At 56.6% G+C, this 20,052-nt stretch overlaps 1 protein-coding gene across 2 annotated transcripts; it reads right to left on the bottom strand.

Moving 5' to 3' along the window:
- Positions 1-76: 76 nt before the first annotated feature.
- On the bottom strand, positions 77-20,052 carry DPP3 (dipeptidyl peptidase 3). Of its 2 annotated transcripts, none has more exons than XM_076001648.1 (18): positions 19,989-20,052; positions 18,558-18,835; positions 16,011-16,100; positions 15,295-15,432; positions 14,758-14,832; positions 14,159-14,252; positions 11,782-11,912; positions 11,542-11,672; positions 11,414-11,472; positions 10,320-10,514; positions 10,045-10,157; positions 9,608-9,700; positions 8,170-8,232; positions 7,945-8,069; positions 7,726-7,846; positions 6,209-6,388; positions 3,268-3,430; positions 77-655 (listed from the first exon to the last, which is right to left on the bottom strand). In XM_076001648.1, exons 1-18 carry the CDS (start codon positions 20,038-20,040, stop codon positions 483-485), a joined length of 2,274 nt encoding a protein of 757 aa, XP_075857763.1. In that variant the 5' UTR covers positions 20,041-20,052; the 3' UTR covers positions 77-482. The 2 variants fall into 2 exon arrangements, with proteins under 2 accessions (XP_075857763.1, XP_075857764.1); XM_076001649.1 differs by having other exon boundaries at positions 18,558-18,832.

Genomic DNA, 20,052 nt, shown 5'->3' with positions numbered 1-20,052 from the left:
CCACGGCCCTGCCGGGAGCAAATGAGAAATAAGACAAAAAGGCAAGGAAGGAGGAATCACACGTGTGGCAAAGACATCGGTAGTTTCTAATATTTATTTTTCTGGCTATAAAAGTAACATGTGAGGAGCATTGGATTTGGTGAGAATGTTTTGAGCCCTGGTTCTGTCACATACCACCTGCAGGATCTAGACAAGTCACTTCTTCAGAACTGTTATTTCCTCATCTGGGAAACAGGAGAGTGAGCCCGGTCTTGCCCACTCCACAGACGGCAGCGCAGGTCAAACGAGATAACAGAGAGGAAGCACTTGGTAAATTGGAAAGTGCTGACAAATGGCAGGGGTTAGTGTCACCACCCTCAGCTGAGGTAGCACCAAGGTCCGAGCTCCTGCTCCTCCCCCAGCCCCTAAATACACACCCCCAAATGGAGGGCCACTTGTGACCTGGCCTGATGGAGTGGGGGGAGGGGCCACACAAATCTTCCTCAAGCCTGGCCTAGTGTGGCCTCACTGGGGCCTCTCCAGAACCGGGCATCAGCCGTGGCCAGCTGGGTGAGGACCTCCTCCAACTTGGGCCCATCCTCTGGGAAGCGCTCGGAGAAGGATCGGATGAGGCCAGCAGCCGAGGCCTCGTATTCCAAAAGCTGTACTTCCGAGCCTGGGGAGGAGACGGAGAGAAAAGAGCAGCAGGGAAGGGGAATAGGGAAGAAGAACCATAATGATAGTTATAACAATCATAATCTCAGGAGGAGCTAGTTCTTACTGAGCTCTTATCTTGTGTCAAAAACTGCGCTCAATGTTTTAGGTTAATGATCTAGTTTAATCGTGACTACGACCCTGAGGAAGGAAATACTACAGGAGGAGGACTAAATGAATTTCTGCTTTCACTGATTCAAAGATTTACACCAAGTGCCACGCTAGGTCAAAGAGATACAGTCCACGGCCTCCTGGACCTTGCAGTCCAGCAATCGCTTCATCTGTCTCCTGTGGGACCTTGGGCAAATCCCAACTTCTCTAAGCCTAAGTTTCTACATCTGTAAAGGAACTGATTACACACAATAACGCGTTGAGTGGGCGCTCAACAATTGCTAGCTACCACCAGGATCAGTGTCTCTGAGCCTATTTACTCATCTGTTAAATGGGGCTGCTCCAGCGGTCCCCTAAATACTCATGGGAAGCACTCCCCTCGAACACACTTCAATTGCTCTACCCTCTCGCGGCGCCTCGTCATGCTCCATGGCGCTGCCAGGCGTATAGTATCGAAGAGCACAGGCTCTGGATTCAGACAGCTGGAGTTTAAGTTCTGGCTCTGCCACCTACTAGCTGTGTAACCTCAGGCAAATACACAGACCCTCTGTGTCTCATTTTCTAGCTGAAGAATGGGGATAACGATCATTCCTCATTGGGTTGTTGGGAGTTAATCCATGGACAGTTTTTACTCAGCACCCGGCATATGAAAGTCCTCAAAAGTTAGCCATCATCATCATCATCATTTTTTTTTGAAAATACAATCTGTTCTTCAGCTCTACTTTAAACACCACTTCTTTCCCAGAACCTTCCCAGATTCTTCTGGAGGTGGATGTGATCTTCTCTACTCTAAGTGTTCAGAGCACTGTTCGTGTCTTTCAGGCACTCATTAACACTTCTTTTGTATGATTATTTATCTCCAAGTCTTATCCTCTGAATGACCTGTCAACTACTTGAGGGCAGTGGATCCCCAGTGGCTGGCACAGGGCTGCACACATCAAAACAACTGATGATACTATCCACGTGGCTGGCACGATTCGCACGGCTCCAGCGTGCCAGGCCGTGTGCTTGGTGCTGGGCTATGTCGGTCTCGGAGATGAGACCGACAACATGGGTGAGCGTGATGGGCGCAGAAAGAAAATGAAGTTGGGTGACAGAACAGAGAGGGACCGAAGGGGTCACTTCAGGTCAAGAGGTCGGGGGCAGCCTCTTGAAGACTTCTGAGTTGCCATTTAACAGCGACCCCAATGACGTGAAGAACCAGGTTCTTCTCAGGCGAAGGGAAGGTCCGGGGCGAGATGGAGCCAGGCAGAGGGCGCTGCCTTGCAAAGGCTGCAGGGTGCGGGGAGCTCAGGAGGTTGGAGGAATGGAAGGGCCGGTGCCGGGAGTGCAGGGAGCCAGAGAAGAGGCCAGCAGGGGCTGGGCCAAATCCCAGGAAGCCTCTGCGTGGCCTGGTAGAGTTTGGAATGAGCCTCTTAATACATGCTTATCCCTCACCAATAACTGGTAGAAACTTTTATAGACGTTATTTATTCTATTTAACCCTCACACCTGCTCATAACATATGGAAGTGAGCAGCAAATGCTCTTAATGTGGCTCCTGGCTCCTCCAGTAAAAAGCAATAAGCCTTGTACAAATTACTTTGTGCCTCAGTTTCCTTATCTGTAAAATGGGGATAACAAAAAATTCCTACCTCACTGGGTTACTGTGAGGATTTAAAAGGTTAGCCTACGGAAAGCACTTGGAACATCAGGGAAGTACTTCAGGCTCACTGCAGTATCAGCAGGCAATGATGCTGGCTTTATGAATGAAGACACCAAAGCCTAGAAGGGTGAAGTGACTAAGCCAAGGCCAAGGACAGTTGTGAAGCTGGTGCTCTAACCACTCCATGGCACCAAGTGGGTGCCTCAAGTGACAGGAAGGATGAGTCAAGGGGTGAGAAGAACGTGAATGCAGTGAGGTGCTGGGACCCCAAGGGGTTTAATACAAAAAGTGCACGCACCATGCAGATAGGGTGGGGCCTTGTGGAAATGGAATCGTCACTTGAGAAGGAAGAGGGACAACCAGCTGTTGATCTGCATCCTGCACGTGGCCGAGTAGCCTTGTTCTCTGGGCTCCACTAGGCCTGCTGGGTCCCAGCTCCCTGCCTGACTTGACCTTGAGCCTGGGGACCTACAGGTCTGGCTCTCTGGTGCCAGGCCTGGCCTCCCCTAAGTCTGTTCCGCTAGCCCCTGCTCCACTGGCTTTCCGCAAACCTTCCGTTGCTGTCTTACACCCTGCACGGCCCTGTGTGCGCTGTGTGCGCGTGCACTGTGTGTGCTGTGTGTGTGCGCACGCGTGTGTGTGCAGTGGTAGATGCCAAGGTTTTGGCCTGAGGTTTGGCATGGAAAGGACCCTGGCGGGGAGCGAGGGGGCGCGGGGGAGGGAGGGGCCATGCCAGGCAGCCTTCTGTGAGCCCCAGGGGGTCCTTTGCGTTGCCATAGGCCCTGCGGCCCCCATCAAAGGGGCACAGACGTCCATTACCTTCGAGGCGAGTGTTGGGCTGAACGATGAGCTTCCGAGATTCCTTGCGCAGCAGCACCGTGTCCCTGAGGGTGAGGAAGCACTCGGGGGGCGCGTCCGTGACAGCTGCATACCCCTCGTACAGCGCCCGCCCTCCGGCCACATCCCCCGTGGACTTGAGCACCTGTGGGAGGGAGGGAGGAAAAGTCTAGGAGGGGCACTCAGCCTGTGTCCACACGGCCCTGGGTGGTCTGTGCTATGGTTTGAATGTGTCCTCGCCAAAATTCGGCTGTTAACACTTAATGGATAGGCCAGGGGCGGTAGCTCACGCCTGTAATCCTAGCACTCTGGGAGGCCGAGGAGGGCAGATCGCTCAAGGTCAGGAGTTCGAGACCAGCCTGAGCAAGAGCAAGACCCCATCTCTACTAAAAATAGAAAGAAATTAATTGGCCAACTAATACATATATAGAAAAAATTAGCCGGGCATGGTGGTACATGCCTGTAGTCCCAGCTACTCGGGAGGCTGAGGCAGCAGGGTCGCTTGAGACCAGGAGTTTGAGGTTGCTGTGAGCTAGGCTGATGCCACGGCACTCTAGCCCAGACAACAGAGTGACACTGTGTCTAAAAAAAAAAAAACACAAAACTTAATGGCTAATGTGATGATATTAATATTAAGAGGTGGGGCCTTTAAGGGGTGATTTGGCCGTGCAAAACGGCTCTTCCCTTGTGAATGGGACTAAGGCCGTCATAAAAGAGGCTTCAAGCCATGTTTGCCCTCTTGCCCTTTGGCCTTCTGCCATGTGGGGACACGGCGCCCCTCCCCTCCCAAGAACACAGCAGCCCTCACCAGACAACCGAACCTGCCAGCACCTTGATTTCAGTCTTCCCAGGCTCCAGAACTGTGAGGAATAAATTTCTATCCTTTATAAATTGTCCAGTCTCAAGTATTTTGTTACAGTAGCACAAAGCAGACTGAGAGAGTCTGTAAAATGCTTAACTCACTTACAGGCTGTGTAACCTCAGACAAGCAACTAAACCACTCTGAGCTGTCCTCTCCAAATGGGAACAGTATTTGCTCTCAGTGTTATTGTGCTGAATGAGTGAGAAATGCAGATCGAATGCTTAGCACGTAGGAAATGCACGCTAAATTGAAGCTGTTTCTCATTTGATTGTCTCATTTGATGTGCAGACAAGGTAGGTATTCCCATTACGCTCTTTTCATATGTTTTTAAAAATTTTTTTAGAGACAGGGTTTCACTCTGTCCCCCAGGCTGAAGCCCTCCCTGCTTGGCGTCTCACTGTTGTGGACCTGGGCTTTCCCTGGTGGCTAATTCAAGAAACAGCCGCACCAAGAATTATTTCATATTCCACGTTCTCTGTAAAACTACTGCTGAGGGACCGCCCACCATGTGGAATGATTCCGCCTGCACAGACACCTGGCTGGCTCAGTCTCCAGAAAGGGCTGCTGGAAAGCTCTGTGCTAATTTAGTGCTCGCTCAGCTGCAGTTCCGTGTTGGCCTAGCAGTTAGTAGGTTTGATTCCTCCATCTAATGATTTGTTATTATTATTAATAAACTTCATTTTGGAATAATTTCGGATTTGCAGAAAAGTTGCAAAGATGGTAGGGAGAGTTTCCACATGCCCCCTGCCCAGCGTCACCTGTTGTTAATTCTGACACAGTGGGTACATTACCATTAGCTAAACTCTATACTTTATTTGGATTTCACTAGTTTTCCTACTAATGCCCTTTTCCTTTTCTATTCCAGGATCCAATCCAAGATACCACATTGCTTTGCATCTGATGATTTTTAATCTCTAAGCTACTTTAATGGACAAATATCTTTTATGGAAAAAATGCCATAAATCCTTCTGGAGACAAGTGGGCATAAAATCACAAAGAGATACTGTGATTTATGATTCATGATTTGTGATTTAACTTGTGACTTAAAGGCTGGGGCTTCTGTAGGTAGAAAAAGCTGGCAGGACCCTGTGCTACCGGAAGGTCTGCACTCTAGAGAGTGGCTCATCAGTGGTTCTCACCTTTGCTGGCATCAGGATCGCCTAGAGGGCCAACAGACATGCAGGTCCCTGAGGCCTGGCCCTCGGAGATGCTAATCCCGAGGGCTGGAACGGGGCCTGGGAACCTGCATTTCTAACCTGCTCTGGGGGGGCCAGTGTTGCCGGTCCCTGGACCACAAACGTCTGGGTCTCCTGTTGTTCCGGCTGAGATAACACGACATTCAGTCTGCTCGGTTCTGTATGTGCAATGTTTCATCTAATCCTCGTAGGTGCAACCCACTGACAGGTGAGAAAAGAGGTGCCCAGAGAGATGGACTGTGTCGCCTCGATTACCCAGGCAGTCAGCACTGGCACCAGAAGCCCGAAAGTCTCCTGGCTCTCAGCATCCCTGCACGAGAGGGAAGCCAGGGCGGCACTACCCACCATCCTTTCCCTCCTTCACTCACCACGCTCCAGGCCTCCTTCTGTCCCTCAAACCCCCCAAGCTCATTCTGATCCCAAGACTGGCCCTTGCACTTGCTGCCGCTTCTGCGCTCAGACGTTGTCACAGCTGGTTCTTCCTTGGCGCTCAAATTCCAGCTCAACTGACACCTCCTCCAAGAAGGAGGATTACCCACACTAAGACAGACCTTCCTTGCCCCTCCAATCATACTCACCACCACATCACGCACTTTCATTGCCTTTCCAGCTCTTCTCACGATCTGAAGTTATCTCACGCCCTGACTGCTTATGTGTTTACTGTCCACCTTCCCTCACGACAGCCTAAGGAACTGCTCACAGCCTAGTCTCAGTGCCCGGCACACAGCAACGCTCGGCGTAAAGACTTGATGAATGAATGAACGAATGAACAAACTGACCAGGAGGCTATGAGGAAGTGTTCACCGGGTAGGGAGACAGGGCAGAGGTGCGCAGGTGCCCTCCACAGCGAGATGCCCCTGCTTACCTGCAGTCTCCGTAGAAACCGCTCCAGGGCGGGCCTGCCCACGGACCGGATCTTGCTGCGGTCAAGGCGGACTCGGGCATCGGGGCGCCCGTCGGAGCCTGTGGTGGGAGTGACGGCCACGAGTCCCTCGCCAGCCTCCAGCAAGACCCTTAGGATCACAAATCGGGCCTGCATGTGGGCCTGCAGCAGGGGAAAGGGGTCGTTGGTAGCCTGTGTCCGAAGCCTGGCCCACGCCCTGATGTGCAGCGGGTGCCCGTTAATGTCAATTGTTATCACGTCTCTCTCGTTCGCACCTTGTCCTTTTCTGCCTGTTCCTCTTTTCTCAACTGCTTTCTCCCTCCTTGGCTCACAGGGTGGGCAGGCTGCCTTGGGGGACAGCGAGGCCATTTCAAGGCAGGACCCGGGGCCCTGTGCTCCTCCTCATCACCCGGGCTGCTCCAGGCGCCCCCCGAGGACAGCAGCCATACCCAAGGACCCCAAGCACTTTCTCCCCCACAGTCTTGTTTGTGTTCAACAGTGGGACCAGGTAGGCAGCATTGTCTCCCGTTTACAGACAACAGAACAGGCCCAGAATGCTGATGTGACTTCGTCAGGGTCACACAGCTGGTAGAGGAAGAGCCGGGATTCAGACCCAAGATTCTGCGCTCCGAAACATGTGTTTTTTTAATGACACAGCATTGCCTCCTTATTTGATTTTGTAAACAATGTTCTACTGCTGGCCTGAAATCCCAGCATTTTGGGAGGCCAAGGCAGGGGGACTGCTTGAGGCCAGGAGTTTGACACCAGCCTGGGCAACACAGTAACATACCATCTCTACAAAAATAAAAACAAAAAAGTTAGCCAGGTATGGTGGCGCATGCCTGTAGTCCTAGCCACTCAGGAGGCTGAGGCAGGAGGATCTGAGCCCAGGAGTTAAAGGCTGCAGTGAGCTATGATTGCACCACTGCACTCTAGCCTGGGCAACACAGCAAGACACTGTCTCAAAAAAAAAAAAAAAATCCTACTGCTTACCCTATTTCCAAAGGATATATCATAACAGAGCCTGAAGCCTGCTGGCTCTGGAGGCAGACTGCCTGGGTTTGAATCCTGGCTCTGCCACTCGGCAGCAAGTTACTTAATCTCTTTGTGCTTCGATTTCCTCATCTCTAAAACCAGGATAATGACAATACCTACCTCCTGGGGCTGATGCTAGAGACAAAAGCTAATTAACGGAAGGGGCTTAGAACTGTGTGTGGCAGAGTGAGTCAGCTGCTCGTAGTAGTAAAATCATCTCATCTGACTCTCCCTGGAAGGAGGCCGGGGAGAGATCACGACTCCCATTTCCCAGGCAGGGACTCTGAGGCTCACAAGGGTGATGTGACTTGCTGCCTGAACCGTGGAGCCTGGGATTAAACCCAGTTCACCTGCCTTGTAGGTAAGGCACCTACAAGGTGAGGGTGATCCCTGCACCCCAGAGTCCTGATCTTGGCGCCCACTGCAGGCTCCCTCCCACCTCCTGGGGGCTCCCCCAGCCCCACCTGTCTCCAGCTGGAGACCTCAGGGGTGTAGAACTCCAGGGCCAGCAGCCCAGCCCGAACCATGTTGAGCCAGTTCACGTAGATCACGTCTTCTGCGTCAGCCCCCTCAATGCCAAAGATCCTGGGGGAAGGAGGGGCAGGTGAAAGGGATGGTCAGAGGCTGCCCTGCTCTCCCGGCCAGCACCCACCCCTCCCACCCCTCCGGCCTGCCGCCCGTACTCCAGGACTTGCGGGTGGAGGCAGAGGTAGAGGCCCACGCTCTCGGCCCGGCACTCTTCGTAGCTGGAGGCGATGTTGCTGAACTTGCTGTCCCAGGTCTCCCCACTCTGGTACCAGCTCTGAATCTGGGAGTGGAGGCCCAGAAACCAGGCTTAGGGGTGGCTGCAACCCCACACGTGCCCGCCCTCCTCCAGCACCCCGGGGCTCCGCCAACGCTGCCCTCACCCGCTCCCCCGTCTCTGGGTTAATCACGGTCTCCTGGTCAAAGTTGAACGCTCCCTTCTCATCCTGCGGACACAGCGGAAGTGAGGGACGGGCTGGTCTCACTTTCAGCCCCAGCTCCACGGCCGAGGAGTGGCTCAGGGAGGAGGGCTGGGCGGCAGGAGTGGCTGCTGCCTCCGTCCACATACGGGCGCCTCCAAACCCGAGTCCTGCGACACCCGCTGCCTCCTCAGAGCCCTCGGGAGGGGAGAACCAGAGCCGCCTACCCCACGGCACAGAGAGGGACGCTGAGGGCCAGACGGGGGAGGGACCTGCCTGTCGTGTGAAGACCCAGACCTGGTGTCCCCAGACCCCAGTGGATGGGCCAGAGAGCCCAGCTGCCCCTCCCCCGTGGCCCAGCCCATCTCCCGGTGCTGCCAGTCGAGGCTCCTGTCACCCCCTCTGTCCCACCACATACCAAGCACCATCCATTTAATCCTCACAACCACCCTCCAAGAAAGGTGCTATGACGACCCCACTTCAAAGATGGGGGAACTGAGGCTCAGAGACTAAGAGCCCCGAACTGGAATTAGAGCGCACAGCCCGCATGTGCCCTATCTCTCGACACTAATGCCTGAGTGCTGATGGCCTACTGAGTGCCGGGGCTCATCGTCCACCTTCACTTTTATTCCTTTCAGAAATCATAAACCCCACTCAACAGATGGGCCAACTGAGGCTCAGGGAGGGGAACTGACTTGTCAGCGGCCACAGGCTGGACTGAGCCCGGGCAAGGCTCTGGGCCAGGCTGCTGCCCCATCGGCATCTTCCTAACTCCAGAAGGCGCCCACCGTGGGAGCAGCCCCACCAGCACCCTGCGCTCTGATGGTCCCTGCCACGTCCCACCTCTTGTCATCTCCACTCTGGGGGGCCACACAAGCTTTTCCCAGCCTGCCAGAAAGGCTGTCTGCCTTTGCACGTTCCCTGAGTGCGTGTGGGGGGCTCCAGCCACTCTGGCCAGCTGGCAGGAAAGGCTGCTCTGGGCAGAAGTGGCTCCTTAAGATACCTGGAAAGGTCCAGCTCCAGGGAACAGCCATGCAAAGACAGACAGCACTGCGGCCTCAGGACAGGGAACGTCCACAGATGGCCCTACCCAACCCTTGTCCCCAGGGCTGCTGTAGTCACACCTGAGCTGAGCAATCCCTCCTGGTGCAGGGACAGCTGCTGGACTGTCCCAGAGGTCCCTTGATACCCACCCAGTTATCTGAACTCCTGGAACATCTGAGGGGAGGGCAAGGCAGGGTCTTCCCTGCTTAGGGGGCCATTTTCCCACCAAACCCAAAGCCCTTAAGGGCAGAGACTGGAGCCACCTGGCCCTGGGCAGGGCAGTCGTCAGGGAGGGGACTGTGGGCCTCGCTGCAGAGGCGGCTCCCGTGGGCCCCAGGGCTGGCCGCTGCCGTCTCACCTGCACGAAGAGTTTGCCGCTGCCATGGCCCAGCAGCTCGTGCAGCCCGACCTGCACGTCGAAGGACGGCCCCTTCCACCGCAGGTACAGGTCCTGCCAGGACAAGCAGAGACCCACGCTGTCCACGGCACGCCAGCCACACAGCCCGCCGGCTTTCCCTGCCCTGCCCGGGCCGAGGGCCCGCCGAGGTGCACATGAAGCTGCCTGTGCTCTGGCCCCACGCAGCCCATCTCCCCCTCCTGGTAACCCAGGAGGGAGGGACACTTCCACTGTGTGACCGGTGAAGTGCCTTCAAAGCAGCACTTGGTCACACGGCCCAGGAGTGGCAGGGCCAGGACCAGAGCTGTGCTTCCACTCTGCTGCTCTGGGCCGCCTGCCCTCCCCGGTCCACGGGGACAGGTGAGGCCCAGCCCCAACCCCCGGCTGCCGGCGCCCACCTTGTCGTCCTCCTCCAAGAAGGTGAGCTTCTCACGCGGCGTGGTGTAGGCCACGGCCAGCACGTTCCCCAGCGACACATTCTTAAAGCCTTCTGTCTGCCGCAAGTCGTCGTCTGGAGGAGAAGGCAGGGAGGGACCAGGGAGAAGGGGCAAAGGTCAAGGGTCACAGACAAGAGGAACAGGTGGGGCCGGCGAGTAGAGCAGGGAGGGCAGTCTGTGGCCAAGGTCCGTGTGTGGAGAGGGAGGGGATCGCGGGCTGGGCCGGGGACACTCACAGTTGGGGATGTTGATGCCGGCCGGGATGCCGGAGCCAGCGAAGGTGAGGACATCCAGGGAGGTGAAGTCGGGCGTGAGGAACTTGTCCTTCTCGAAGGCTGAGGGCCAGGGCAGCTCCTTCAGCAGCTGCTCCGCACTGCCCACGAGCCGCTCGAACTTGGCGCTCATGGCTTTGTTCACCATGGCCACGAAGCCTGCAGGGCAGCGAGGGGCTGTGGCTCGGCCGGGTTCTGGGAGGGCTCCCACTCCATCCACCCAACCCTCTAGCCATCACGCACGCACTGAACGCCTGCTGTGTGCAAGGACCCTGTGCTGGCTGCTGGGGACAGCAGTGACCCAGACCTGGGCCCTACCAGATGAGGACCTGGCAGGAAAACAGTCTGCCCCCCAGGCCCCCAGGCCTGAGTCCAGGGGCTCACACCCGCGGGGGCCAGAGGCGTCGTGCTCCCCTCCCTCCTCGCAGGCTGAGCTCTCTGGCTTCAGCAGGTGGACGCTCATCCCACGTCCTGGGACCGGGGAGGATGAGGGCGGGCAGAGCCATGACTGCATCCTCGGGCTGGATGCTCTGCCCTACACAGTGGGTCCCGTGGGGCGTGGGGGCCGGGGCAGCCTGCCTCCAGCCCAGAATGACAGCACCGAGTCGGGCTCACAGCCACAACGTCCCCTTGCCCCCTGCCACCGGGTGCGGCAGTCTGCACGTGTTCTCTCACGCGTGCGCACGGGCTGGGTGATCGGCCCGAGGCCACACAGCCGGTGAGTGGCAAAGCCGGGCTTGGAACACACGTCCGCCTGGAGCCTGGGCCCTGACCAGACACCACAGGCAGCACAGCAAAGTGGCTCAGAGCCAGGTGCCTGGGCCCGGCCACCTGCCAATTGTGCCCCAGTTCCCACGTCTGTCAGGTGAGGGTGAAAATCCTCACGGGAGGATGGCGTGTGAACGACTGAACAGGTGAGCTCTGCACAGAGCGGCGCCTGGTGCATGGGAAACAATCTTCACCACGGCTGCTGCTGTCATCGCTGAGCCGAGGGTGGGGGAGAACCCTCAGGGACGCTGGGGTATGAACCTGACCCCCCAACCCCACCCAGCGGTTACCTTCAAACTCTCCCCGGGAGCCAAAGGGGTCGCGGTAGCTCTCGATGAACCCGATGTAGCTGCGGAGAGAAGGGCAGAGGTGGAGCAGGGGCGGCGGGAGGGCAGTACGGGGCGAGGCCGGCCCTCACCTCTCCACGATGGGGCCCTTGTCCTGGATCCAGAAGCGGGAGCCCCTCTTGTGGGCCTCGACGGAGCCCTGGGTGAAGCTCTCCACATACTGGGCCAGCATCTGCTCCTGGTGGCTGTTGGCTGCGTATGCCTGGGGGTGGGGCGGGGCCGCTCAGCCTCGGGCCGCCCACCCATCCCCATCCCCTCCTTGGCTGCCCGGGGGTCCCGAACCTGCACCCCAAGGCCCCCACCGGCCCTACCTTGGCTTTCTCCAGCTGCTCCACCACCTTCTGCAGGATGGGCGCATAGTCCCCGCGGGTCACCTGGAAATGGCTACCCCGGAATTCGTAGCTCTTCAGCTTGGAAGTCACTTCGGAGTCCAGGGCAGGCTCTGAGGAGAGAGGAATCACGCGGGGGAAAGGCCAGCCTGAGACACCTCAGCAGACTTTCCGCCACGGCACTCTTTCGCTCTAAGATCTTCAATGGCTCCCACTGCCAACAGAAATTAGCAGACGCGCTCATCTTCAAAAAAATACGTGTCAAGTCACATGCAGTGTTCTAAGTGCTTTATGTGTGTTCATGCATTTAAGCCTCACACCAGCCCTGTGGGGAGGAGAACTTATTCTCTCCATTTCACAGATGGGGAAACTAAGGCACCAAGAGGCCCATGGCTGGTGAGTGGCAGCCTGGACTTAAGAAAGACAGCCACACCCAGGATGTAGTCACAGTGGTCCTCACAAGGCGACAAGAGGGTCACTGGGGAGGCAGGGACGGGACAACAGAAGAAAGCTGTTGGATGGAGTGAGGAAGGGGCCAGAGCCCAGGAGTGCAGGCAGTCTTCTAGAAGACAGAAAAGGTGAGGAAACAGATTCCCCGAGACTCCAGAAGGGACGCAGCCCGGCTGACCTTGATTTTAGACTTTGAACCTTCGCAACTGCAACAGAATAAATTCACGGTAATTTGTTAGAGAAGCAATGGGATACTGACACACTGTTGCATCTTGCCTGTTGTCTCTGATCAATAAAAAGATACCTATAGACTATGTAAAAAATGTAAATAAAAAAGACAGCCACAGCCACAGCCAGGCATGGTGGCTCACGCCTATAATCCCAGTACTTTTGGAGGCCGAGGCAGGAAGATTGCTTGAGACCAGGGATTCAAGACCAGACTAAGCAACATAGTGAGACCCTGTCTCTACAAAAAAAATTAGCTGTGTATGGTGGGGTGCACCTGTAGTCCCAGCTACTTGGGAGGCTGTAGCAGGAGAACCACTGAAACCCATGAGTTTGAGGCTGCAATGAGCTGTGATGACAATACTGTACTCCAGCTCCGGCCTGGGTGACAGAGTGAGACCCTGTCTCCAAAACAAAAATGACAGCCATGGTATTTCCTGTCTGACCACAGCAGAAGCGATGCCACGTGAGTGCCAAGGCTAGGTCACGAGACGCGGGCCAGCTTCCGCCTGGCTCTCTTGGGACGCTCACTCTTGGCACCCAGCCACCGTGAGGCATCTTGGTTGACAGCCCCGCTGACAGCTGGCACCTGCGTGCCGAGTGAGTCTGCAGATGACCTCGGAGGCCCATACATCATCACGGGGCCAGCCGCTCCTGCTCTGCTCCGTCCACCTTCCTGACCCCCAGAGTCCGGGAACATGAGAAGGCAGTTTTGCGGCACTAAATTTTAGGGGCATTTGTTCCACAGCAATAGACAATGGATCCACTCGGGCAGCCTGGCTTGAGCCACACTCCTAACCTCTCACCTTCTGTGTGACCCTCGCCCTTCTTCCGATTCACACCAAACTAACTGCCTGCCGAGCCCTAAGCCGTCCCCCTCCCACCTGGGGCGCTGTTCTCGTTTCCGCACATCTTTACTCACACACTGAGGAGCTGAGCATCCACTAAGTGCTGACATGCATGAGACAAGGATGCCCGAGACACCCCGCTCCCCGTCCCAGGGAGCTGGTGGGCAGGGAGGTGCTGAGCGTGCCGAAGGGAGGGAGAGGGGCACGGCTCAGTTATGGGGAACAGGAAGGTCCTGGAGAAGCAGCATCCATGCACGGCCCAGAGGATGTGGGGAGCAGGCCAGGGGAACATGGGTGGCAGGGGGCCCCATGCAACTAGACCCTGTGAAGGCCTGCAAGGGACAGGAGCACTGCAGCCATTCTCAGCTGGAGTGGAGACTGAAAAGGCGGTCTCGGGGGATGCGAGGCTGGGGCGGGCAGGGAGCTTGTGGGTGGGGAAAGAAGGGCCAGGTGGCCGAGAGCCACAGGGCCTGGACATTTCTGTCCATACCATGTCCACTCCCCCTCACCCAGCTTCCCTTTGAGAACGCATCCCCCGACCCCCAGGCCAGGTGGTCTGGGCCGCCCTCATCCCTGGCGCTGGGGGAGGCGTGACACCAGGTTGAGCCAATCAGAGACGTGTCCCTTGCCTGCCCTCGGGAACTGGTTCACAGATAAACATGAGACCGACGGGCAGAAACCAGAGCCCCGCAGCCACCTGGGCCTCACGCAGAAACTCCAGGGAGAGCACCCTCTCTTCCTGCTGGAGTGGCGGGGCTGGTGGCCTGGCCACCGGGTCCAGGAATGCCTAGGTGGGAGCACAGGGGCGGGAGGAGTGGCCGCTGGGCCTCGCGCACCTGCACAGAGCACGGAAGCCAGCCGCACGTCGTAGCGGGCCTTCCCTTCCCGGTCGACCTCCTTGAAGAGCCTTGTGTTGTAGGCACTGAGGTTCTAGGAAAGAACGGGGATAGCGTTGGCTGGGAGGGGACAGAGCGGGAGCATCTGCTCCCGCTCTGCTCCACACGTTGAGAGCTAGATTTTACTAAGCACCGACTCAACTGCGCCAGGTACCACGTGACCTCGGCTCACCCAAGGCTGCCAGAGGCGGCACGGCTTCACAGACACGGAAACCGGTCACACGCTGGGCTGAGCAGGGACTTCCAGGGGACACACAGACCCCAGAGCCCAGCTGGACGCTCGGCCTCACCCTGTCCTGAGGCTGTCCTCAGGCTCTACAGCCTGGGGGGGGGCTCCATCCCTCACACGTGTGGGGTGGGACATCTCCCCTGTCTGCCCCGGCCAGCCTCTTACACAAGAATCCAAGTCTTTTCCGCCTCACGGACCCGAGAAGCCGTGTCTCTGGGCCCGAGCTGAGGCCCAGGCGCTGTCACCGGGGACGAGGGGCTGGGAGGACGAGGACCATTAAACCACCTCCCAAGTTCCCCGGGCCCCACACCTGTGAGTCCAGAAAGTCTTGAGCCAGTTTGGCATCTTCCATGGTACAATTTCCAGAGAAATAGGTGGTGACTCCCTGTTGGGGAAGAGAGGAGTTGCCAGGGTTGGGGGGCCTGCAGGGACGGCCGGCAAGTCCCTTCCCAGGCTTCCGGCTCCTCCTCTGAGCAGCCTCCGCCCCGTCCCCCTCCATCTCTCTGCAGGGGAAAGTGTAAAACAGACAGCAAGATCCGCACCTCCAGCCTTCCTGCTGCTCTGCTGCGGCCTCTCCCTGGCCGGCCCGCCCGTCCGGCCCGCCCCGGCCCTCACCCCACACGGCCCAAGCGGCCTCCAGGGTTGGGAAGCCTGGGACCCCTCCTCCACGCACCTCCACCCCTTCTCCTTTTCCCTCCTTCCGCACACAGCGTCGGATCCGGGAGGACCGTGGGAAAGCGTCCACCGACCTGCTCCCACCTCACAGACCACACACCCGCCCGGGGCCCGCTGCCTCCCCAGCAGGTGCCCTTCCCGCCCTCCACTGCCCCGCCACTGGGGGCCTCACCTCCGTCCCCAGCCCAAGGTGTCGCAGCCTCGGCTCCAGAGAGAACATGAGCTCCCCGCACGTCTGCCACAGGCCCCTGACCTCCTCGGGGTGCCGCCGAGCGGCCTCGCTCCCCAGAATCACACGCTCCAGCTTCTCCTGCAGGGCCAGGGAGGGCACCGGCCCGGTCACGCCGCAAACCTGCCCTCCAAGGCCTCCCCACCCACGCCTGAGCTCTCCCGTGGCTCAGAGTGTGGTCCACGGAGCAGGACCGGCTGAACCTGAGAAACGTCGAGCCCGGGTCTCCCCCTCCCCGCAGATGCGCTTAATCAGACTGGGCGTTGGCATTTCAGTAAGACCATGGGGGCCCAGTGCACGCTAACGTCAGAAGCCACGGGGTGAGAGCCGCGTCCGGATCCCCGGGAGGGCGCCCTGCTAGGCCTTCTCCACGGTTCCCCGTGGTGGCCAACAGGCTCTGTTTTTGCAGTGCCTAGAAGTTCCCAGAACATTTCCATGTTCCACCCCTGTTCGACCTGCGGATCAGCACAGTCAGGAAGAGCTGCGCTTTTCCTCCTATGCGTGAGGCTGGGTGACACCCACGGTCACGCAGCAGGGCAGTGACAGGGTCAAGGCTCTGCTCAGGACCCCTGACTCCGGCTGAGGCTTCGCCTACTGCATTCCGCACCCCCACCCACCAGCCCCCTATTTCCCACCTTCCCCACCCACCCTCAGCTCACCTTGGGCAGGTTGGGAACAAACTTGGTGTCACCGAAGGACTTGTAGTTGCCCATGTTGGAGTAGACGCCCGCAGCATAGACCAGGAACGCCTGAGGGGGGGAGGTGGGCGTCAGAGACCTGGGGAGCACAGTGCCCCCTACCCCAGGGACGTCTCCTCCTGAGATGGGAACAGCAGTACAGGTGAGGCTGGGAAATCTGGATGCGGGACCCAGATCCCAGGAAGCTCTTACTAGGCAGCTTGAGCTGTATGCCCATCCTGTAGACAGGGAAGGTGATTGCTCAGACTGGCCAAGCCAGCCCCATCTGGCCCCAGTTTACTTTCAGAGACCAATTTTCACACCCCATTGTCCAGCCAACTGGTCTTCCCGGCAGTTCCGAAGCACACCACCCAAGCGCTCACCGGCCTTGCTCCTCCTACCCCCGGCACCCCTGCAGCCGCCTGGGGCCTATGTCCCTTAAGGCCCAGTTCTAACGCTGTCTCCTCTCGAAGGCCCCAACCTATCAGGCAGCTGGCCTCGGATGCATCAAACGGTAGAGCTGGACGTCAATCATCCATCTACTCTGGCTTTTGCTGGCCCCAAATCCTGCCTCCCTTCCTCTGTTAACAAGACCTCGATCTTCCTTCCCCCAGCTGCAGGGGCGGGCACGTAGGCCGGCTTGGCCAGTCTGAGAAATCACCTTCCCCGGCTCTAAGGATGGGCCTACTGCTCCAGCTGCCCAGTGAGAGCTCTCCCCCCGCAACTTCCCGTTGGCAAAGAGCCTCCGCCTTACACTAGAGATGGGCAGGCCTGGACCCCTGGAGGATGAGGAGAGAAGGCCAAGCTGGGAGATGAAGACTGCACCCCAAGGTGGCACTAACCCTGACGCCAGTCACGCCTGAAGCCTGCTCGGCCCCTGGGCTTGCAAATTACGTGAGCCAGTAATTCTTTTTCGTTTAAGCCAATTTGAGTTGGCTACTTGCAAACCTAAGATTCACCCTGAAAATAGTAATGCTTGGGTAGCACCTTTCTATTCATAAATGTTTCCACAGAGATTAGCTCTTTCAATGAATAAAACAAGGTCTCAAGATGGGAAATGATTACCTAAAATTCGAAAGAGGTAGAAGAAACAGGCCGGGCGCGGTGGCTCACGCCTGTAATCCTAGCACTCTGGGAGGCCGAGACGGGCGGATTGCTCGAGGTCAAGAGTTCAAAACCAGCCTGAGCAAGAGCGAGACCCCCGTCTCTACTACAACTAGAAAGAAATTAATTGGCCAACTAATATATATAGAAAAATTAGCCAGGCATGGTGGTGCATGCCTGTAGTCCCAGCTACTCGGGAGGCTGAGGCAGGAGGATCGCTTAAGCCCAGGAGTTTGAGGTTGCTGTGAGCTAGGCTGACACCACGGCACTCACTCTTGCCTGGGCAACAAAGCGAGACTCTGTCTCAAAAAAAAAAAAAGAAGAAGAAGAAGAAGAAGAAACAGCACCTCAGCTCGGAGATAAGCAATACAGTCCCTTTATTTCACACACAGACAAAACAGGCTACACTCTCATATGTTCTTGGTGGGAATATAACCTGGCAAAGCTTTTTCAGAAGATGATTTAACGGAATGAGTCAAGGCATAGAACCTGTGACCCAAAGTGTTTTCTACTTCTAGGAAAAGATATTACATACGTGTGCAAGTATGGTCACCATGGCGCCGCTGATAAGAAAAACAAGAACAACCTAAATGCCTAGCAATGGAAGAAAGATTAAGTTGATTACAGCACACACTGCTGTGGAATGCTTCACAGCCGGTAAAAGGAATGAGGTAGATTTATACGTGCCCCATGGAAGTTCTCCAAGACATAGCATTCAGTGAAAAAAGCAAGACACAGGAGAACATGACCTCGTTCAGGTAAAAGAGCAAACAAGGAACTGACACACACTTGTGTGCACGTATTGGCCTGTGACACCCAAAAGGGGACTGGAAGGGCTGGACATATCACATATCATACCGGTCTAAGCAGTTAACTTCCGGGGAGGGCACTGAGAATGAGTTATCTTTGTGTTTTGTTTTGCGGCTTTCCGCATTGCTGCACTGCACTCAGAATTCATGTATCACTTTGCCCCAATACATCCACAGACGAAGAAAAAACAAAAACAAACAAACAAACAAAAAAACAGAGGACAGACAGAACATTCTGCCCAAGGACACACAACCCAGTCAAGAAATGGTCCAGAACTCAGACCTCCTGATTCCTACCCTGAACTCCTTCCTCTGCCTTCTCTGAATCTTCACTGCTGTTTCTGTTGTCATCATCTCAGCAGCCAGCATTTACCTTCGAGCCAGGCTCTGTCCTAAGTGGGTCGTCACACCGCTGACAGGTACAGACAGCCCATGTGCGTGCTTTGCAAATGAGAAGACTGCGGCTCCAGGAGGGGAGGTTCCTGAATTTGTAACCTTTGTTCTAACCCCACACCTACTCCCTTGAAGAGACAGAGACTTTTGTGCCCCCGCATCCTGGTCCCTCCTCACACCCAGAAGCAACTCGGGAAACGTGGGTTGGCCTGAGAGAACTGACCTGATACTCGTCCTCGGTAAGGCCCTCGGCCAGGGCATGCTGGCGCAGCTGGTCGGGGTCCTGGGCGCGGAAGAGGCGGCTGAGCAGAGCGTAGATGTAGGGGGCCTCGGGGGAGGTCTGCAGCAGCACAGCCAGGCCTCCGTACCAGGCGGCCCGGGACAGGTGGTGGGCATACAGGCGCTCTGTGGGTGACAGCAGGCGGAAGGCCTCACGGCAGTCCAGGCTAGATACGCCGATGTCATTGGGCAGGATGTACTGGGTGTCCGCCATGGGCTCTGCTGGGAACCATCACTACCATCATTTACTACACATCAACTGCACTCCGGCTCTGAGCTCTTACAATCTCATTTGATCCTCCCAAAGCCCATGCCGAAGGGAATGCTATTATACCCATTCACCAGATGTGCTCACTGAGACTCAGAGAAGGGTGGTAAGGTGACCCACCCGGGAATTCCAAAATACATTGCCGGGCAATATTTGGAAGTAGCCCCTCAACCTTAAAGACTGAATCCAACTACTTAGTACTACAGATGGGGAAACTGAGGCTCAGAGAGGTTACGAGACTGGCCTAGTCACACGATGGAGGGCTCAGCAGCAGAGACCCTCATCTCTAGACTCTTAGCCCAGGCCCCTCCGTGTGTCCCCTCCTCCTTCTCTGATGTCCTAGCTTCCCTGTTCAGAATTATTCAACACCCCTCATTGTGTTCACAGGGACAAAGTGCCTGGCTGACAGCTGGAAGACCCAGGTTCTAATCCCAACTCCACCAGACTTCTAAAAATCAAGTCAATTGCTTCACTTTTCTGCCGCTTCCTCCTCTATAAAAAGGCGATGACAATAACCCCAACTTCACCAAGTGTGTGCGCTAATTAGACGAGGTCACCCTGGAGGAATGTACCCACAGCAATACATGATCTTCCTTGCACTCCTTTCCTCCCTCACTGCTCCCGGGGTCTGTCCCATTCTCATCCCTCTAACTGCCTTTTCCTGAGCTCTTCATTCTCCTGCCCTCTCCGCGTGCTCGGCCAGGGAAGCCACAGAAGTTCAGAGCTGGAAGAAAACCCATTTTACGGATGGGGAAATTGAGGCTTGGAGAGGCCAAGCAACTTAACCGAAGGTCTTACTGCCCGGTTGGGATTCGAGGGTCTCCCAACCCACGGCATTCTCCACACCCCCCCTCCTGGCTGGGAATGAGTTTCCAGCCTTTCCCCTGACTCCGGAGGCTCTGCCCCAATAGCTCAGTCCCCCGGGTTCTGAAAGGGGTGTTAACTCTTTGCTGCCCGGAGCGCTCCTTGGCCTCGACGCTGGGATCAATTTGGAAGGGGCACTGGAGAGTGGGCAGAAAGGAAATGATTTTGCGCTCAGTCCAGCCTCGCCTTGGTCCCCGGAGATGACACACTGTGACCCCCCCAGACCCGGGCGCCGCGCCTCACCTCCAGCAGCTGCTCTGTTCGCAAACTCACTTCCTGCTTCCGGCTCCCCCATTCATTGGGGCTC

The sequence above is a fragment of the Microcebus murinus genome, chromosome 4, assembly GCF_040939455.1.
Source record: "Microcebus murinus isolate Inina chromosome 4, M.murinus_Inina_mat1.0, whole genome shotgun sequence".
In the NCBI taxonomy this organism is placed as follows: domain Eukaryota; kingdom Metazoa; phylum Chordata; class Mammalia; order Primates; family Cheirogaleidae; genus Microcebus; species Microcebus murinus.
This window is presented reverse-complemented; position numbering and strand designations above follow the sequence as displayed.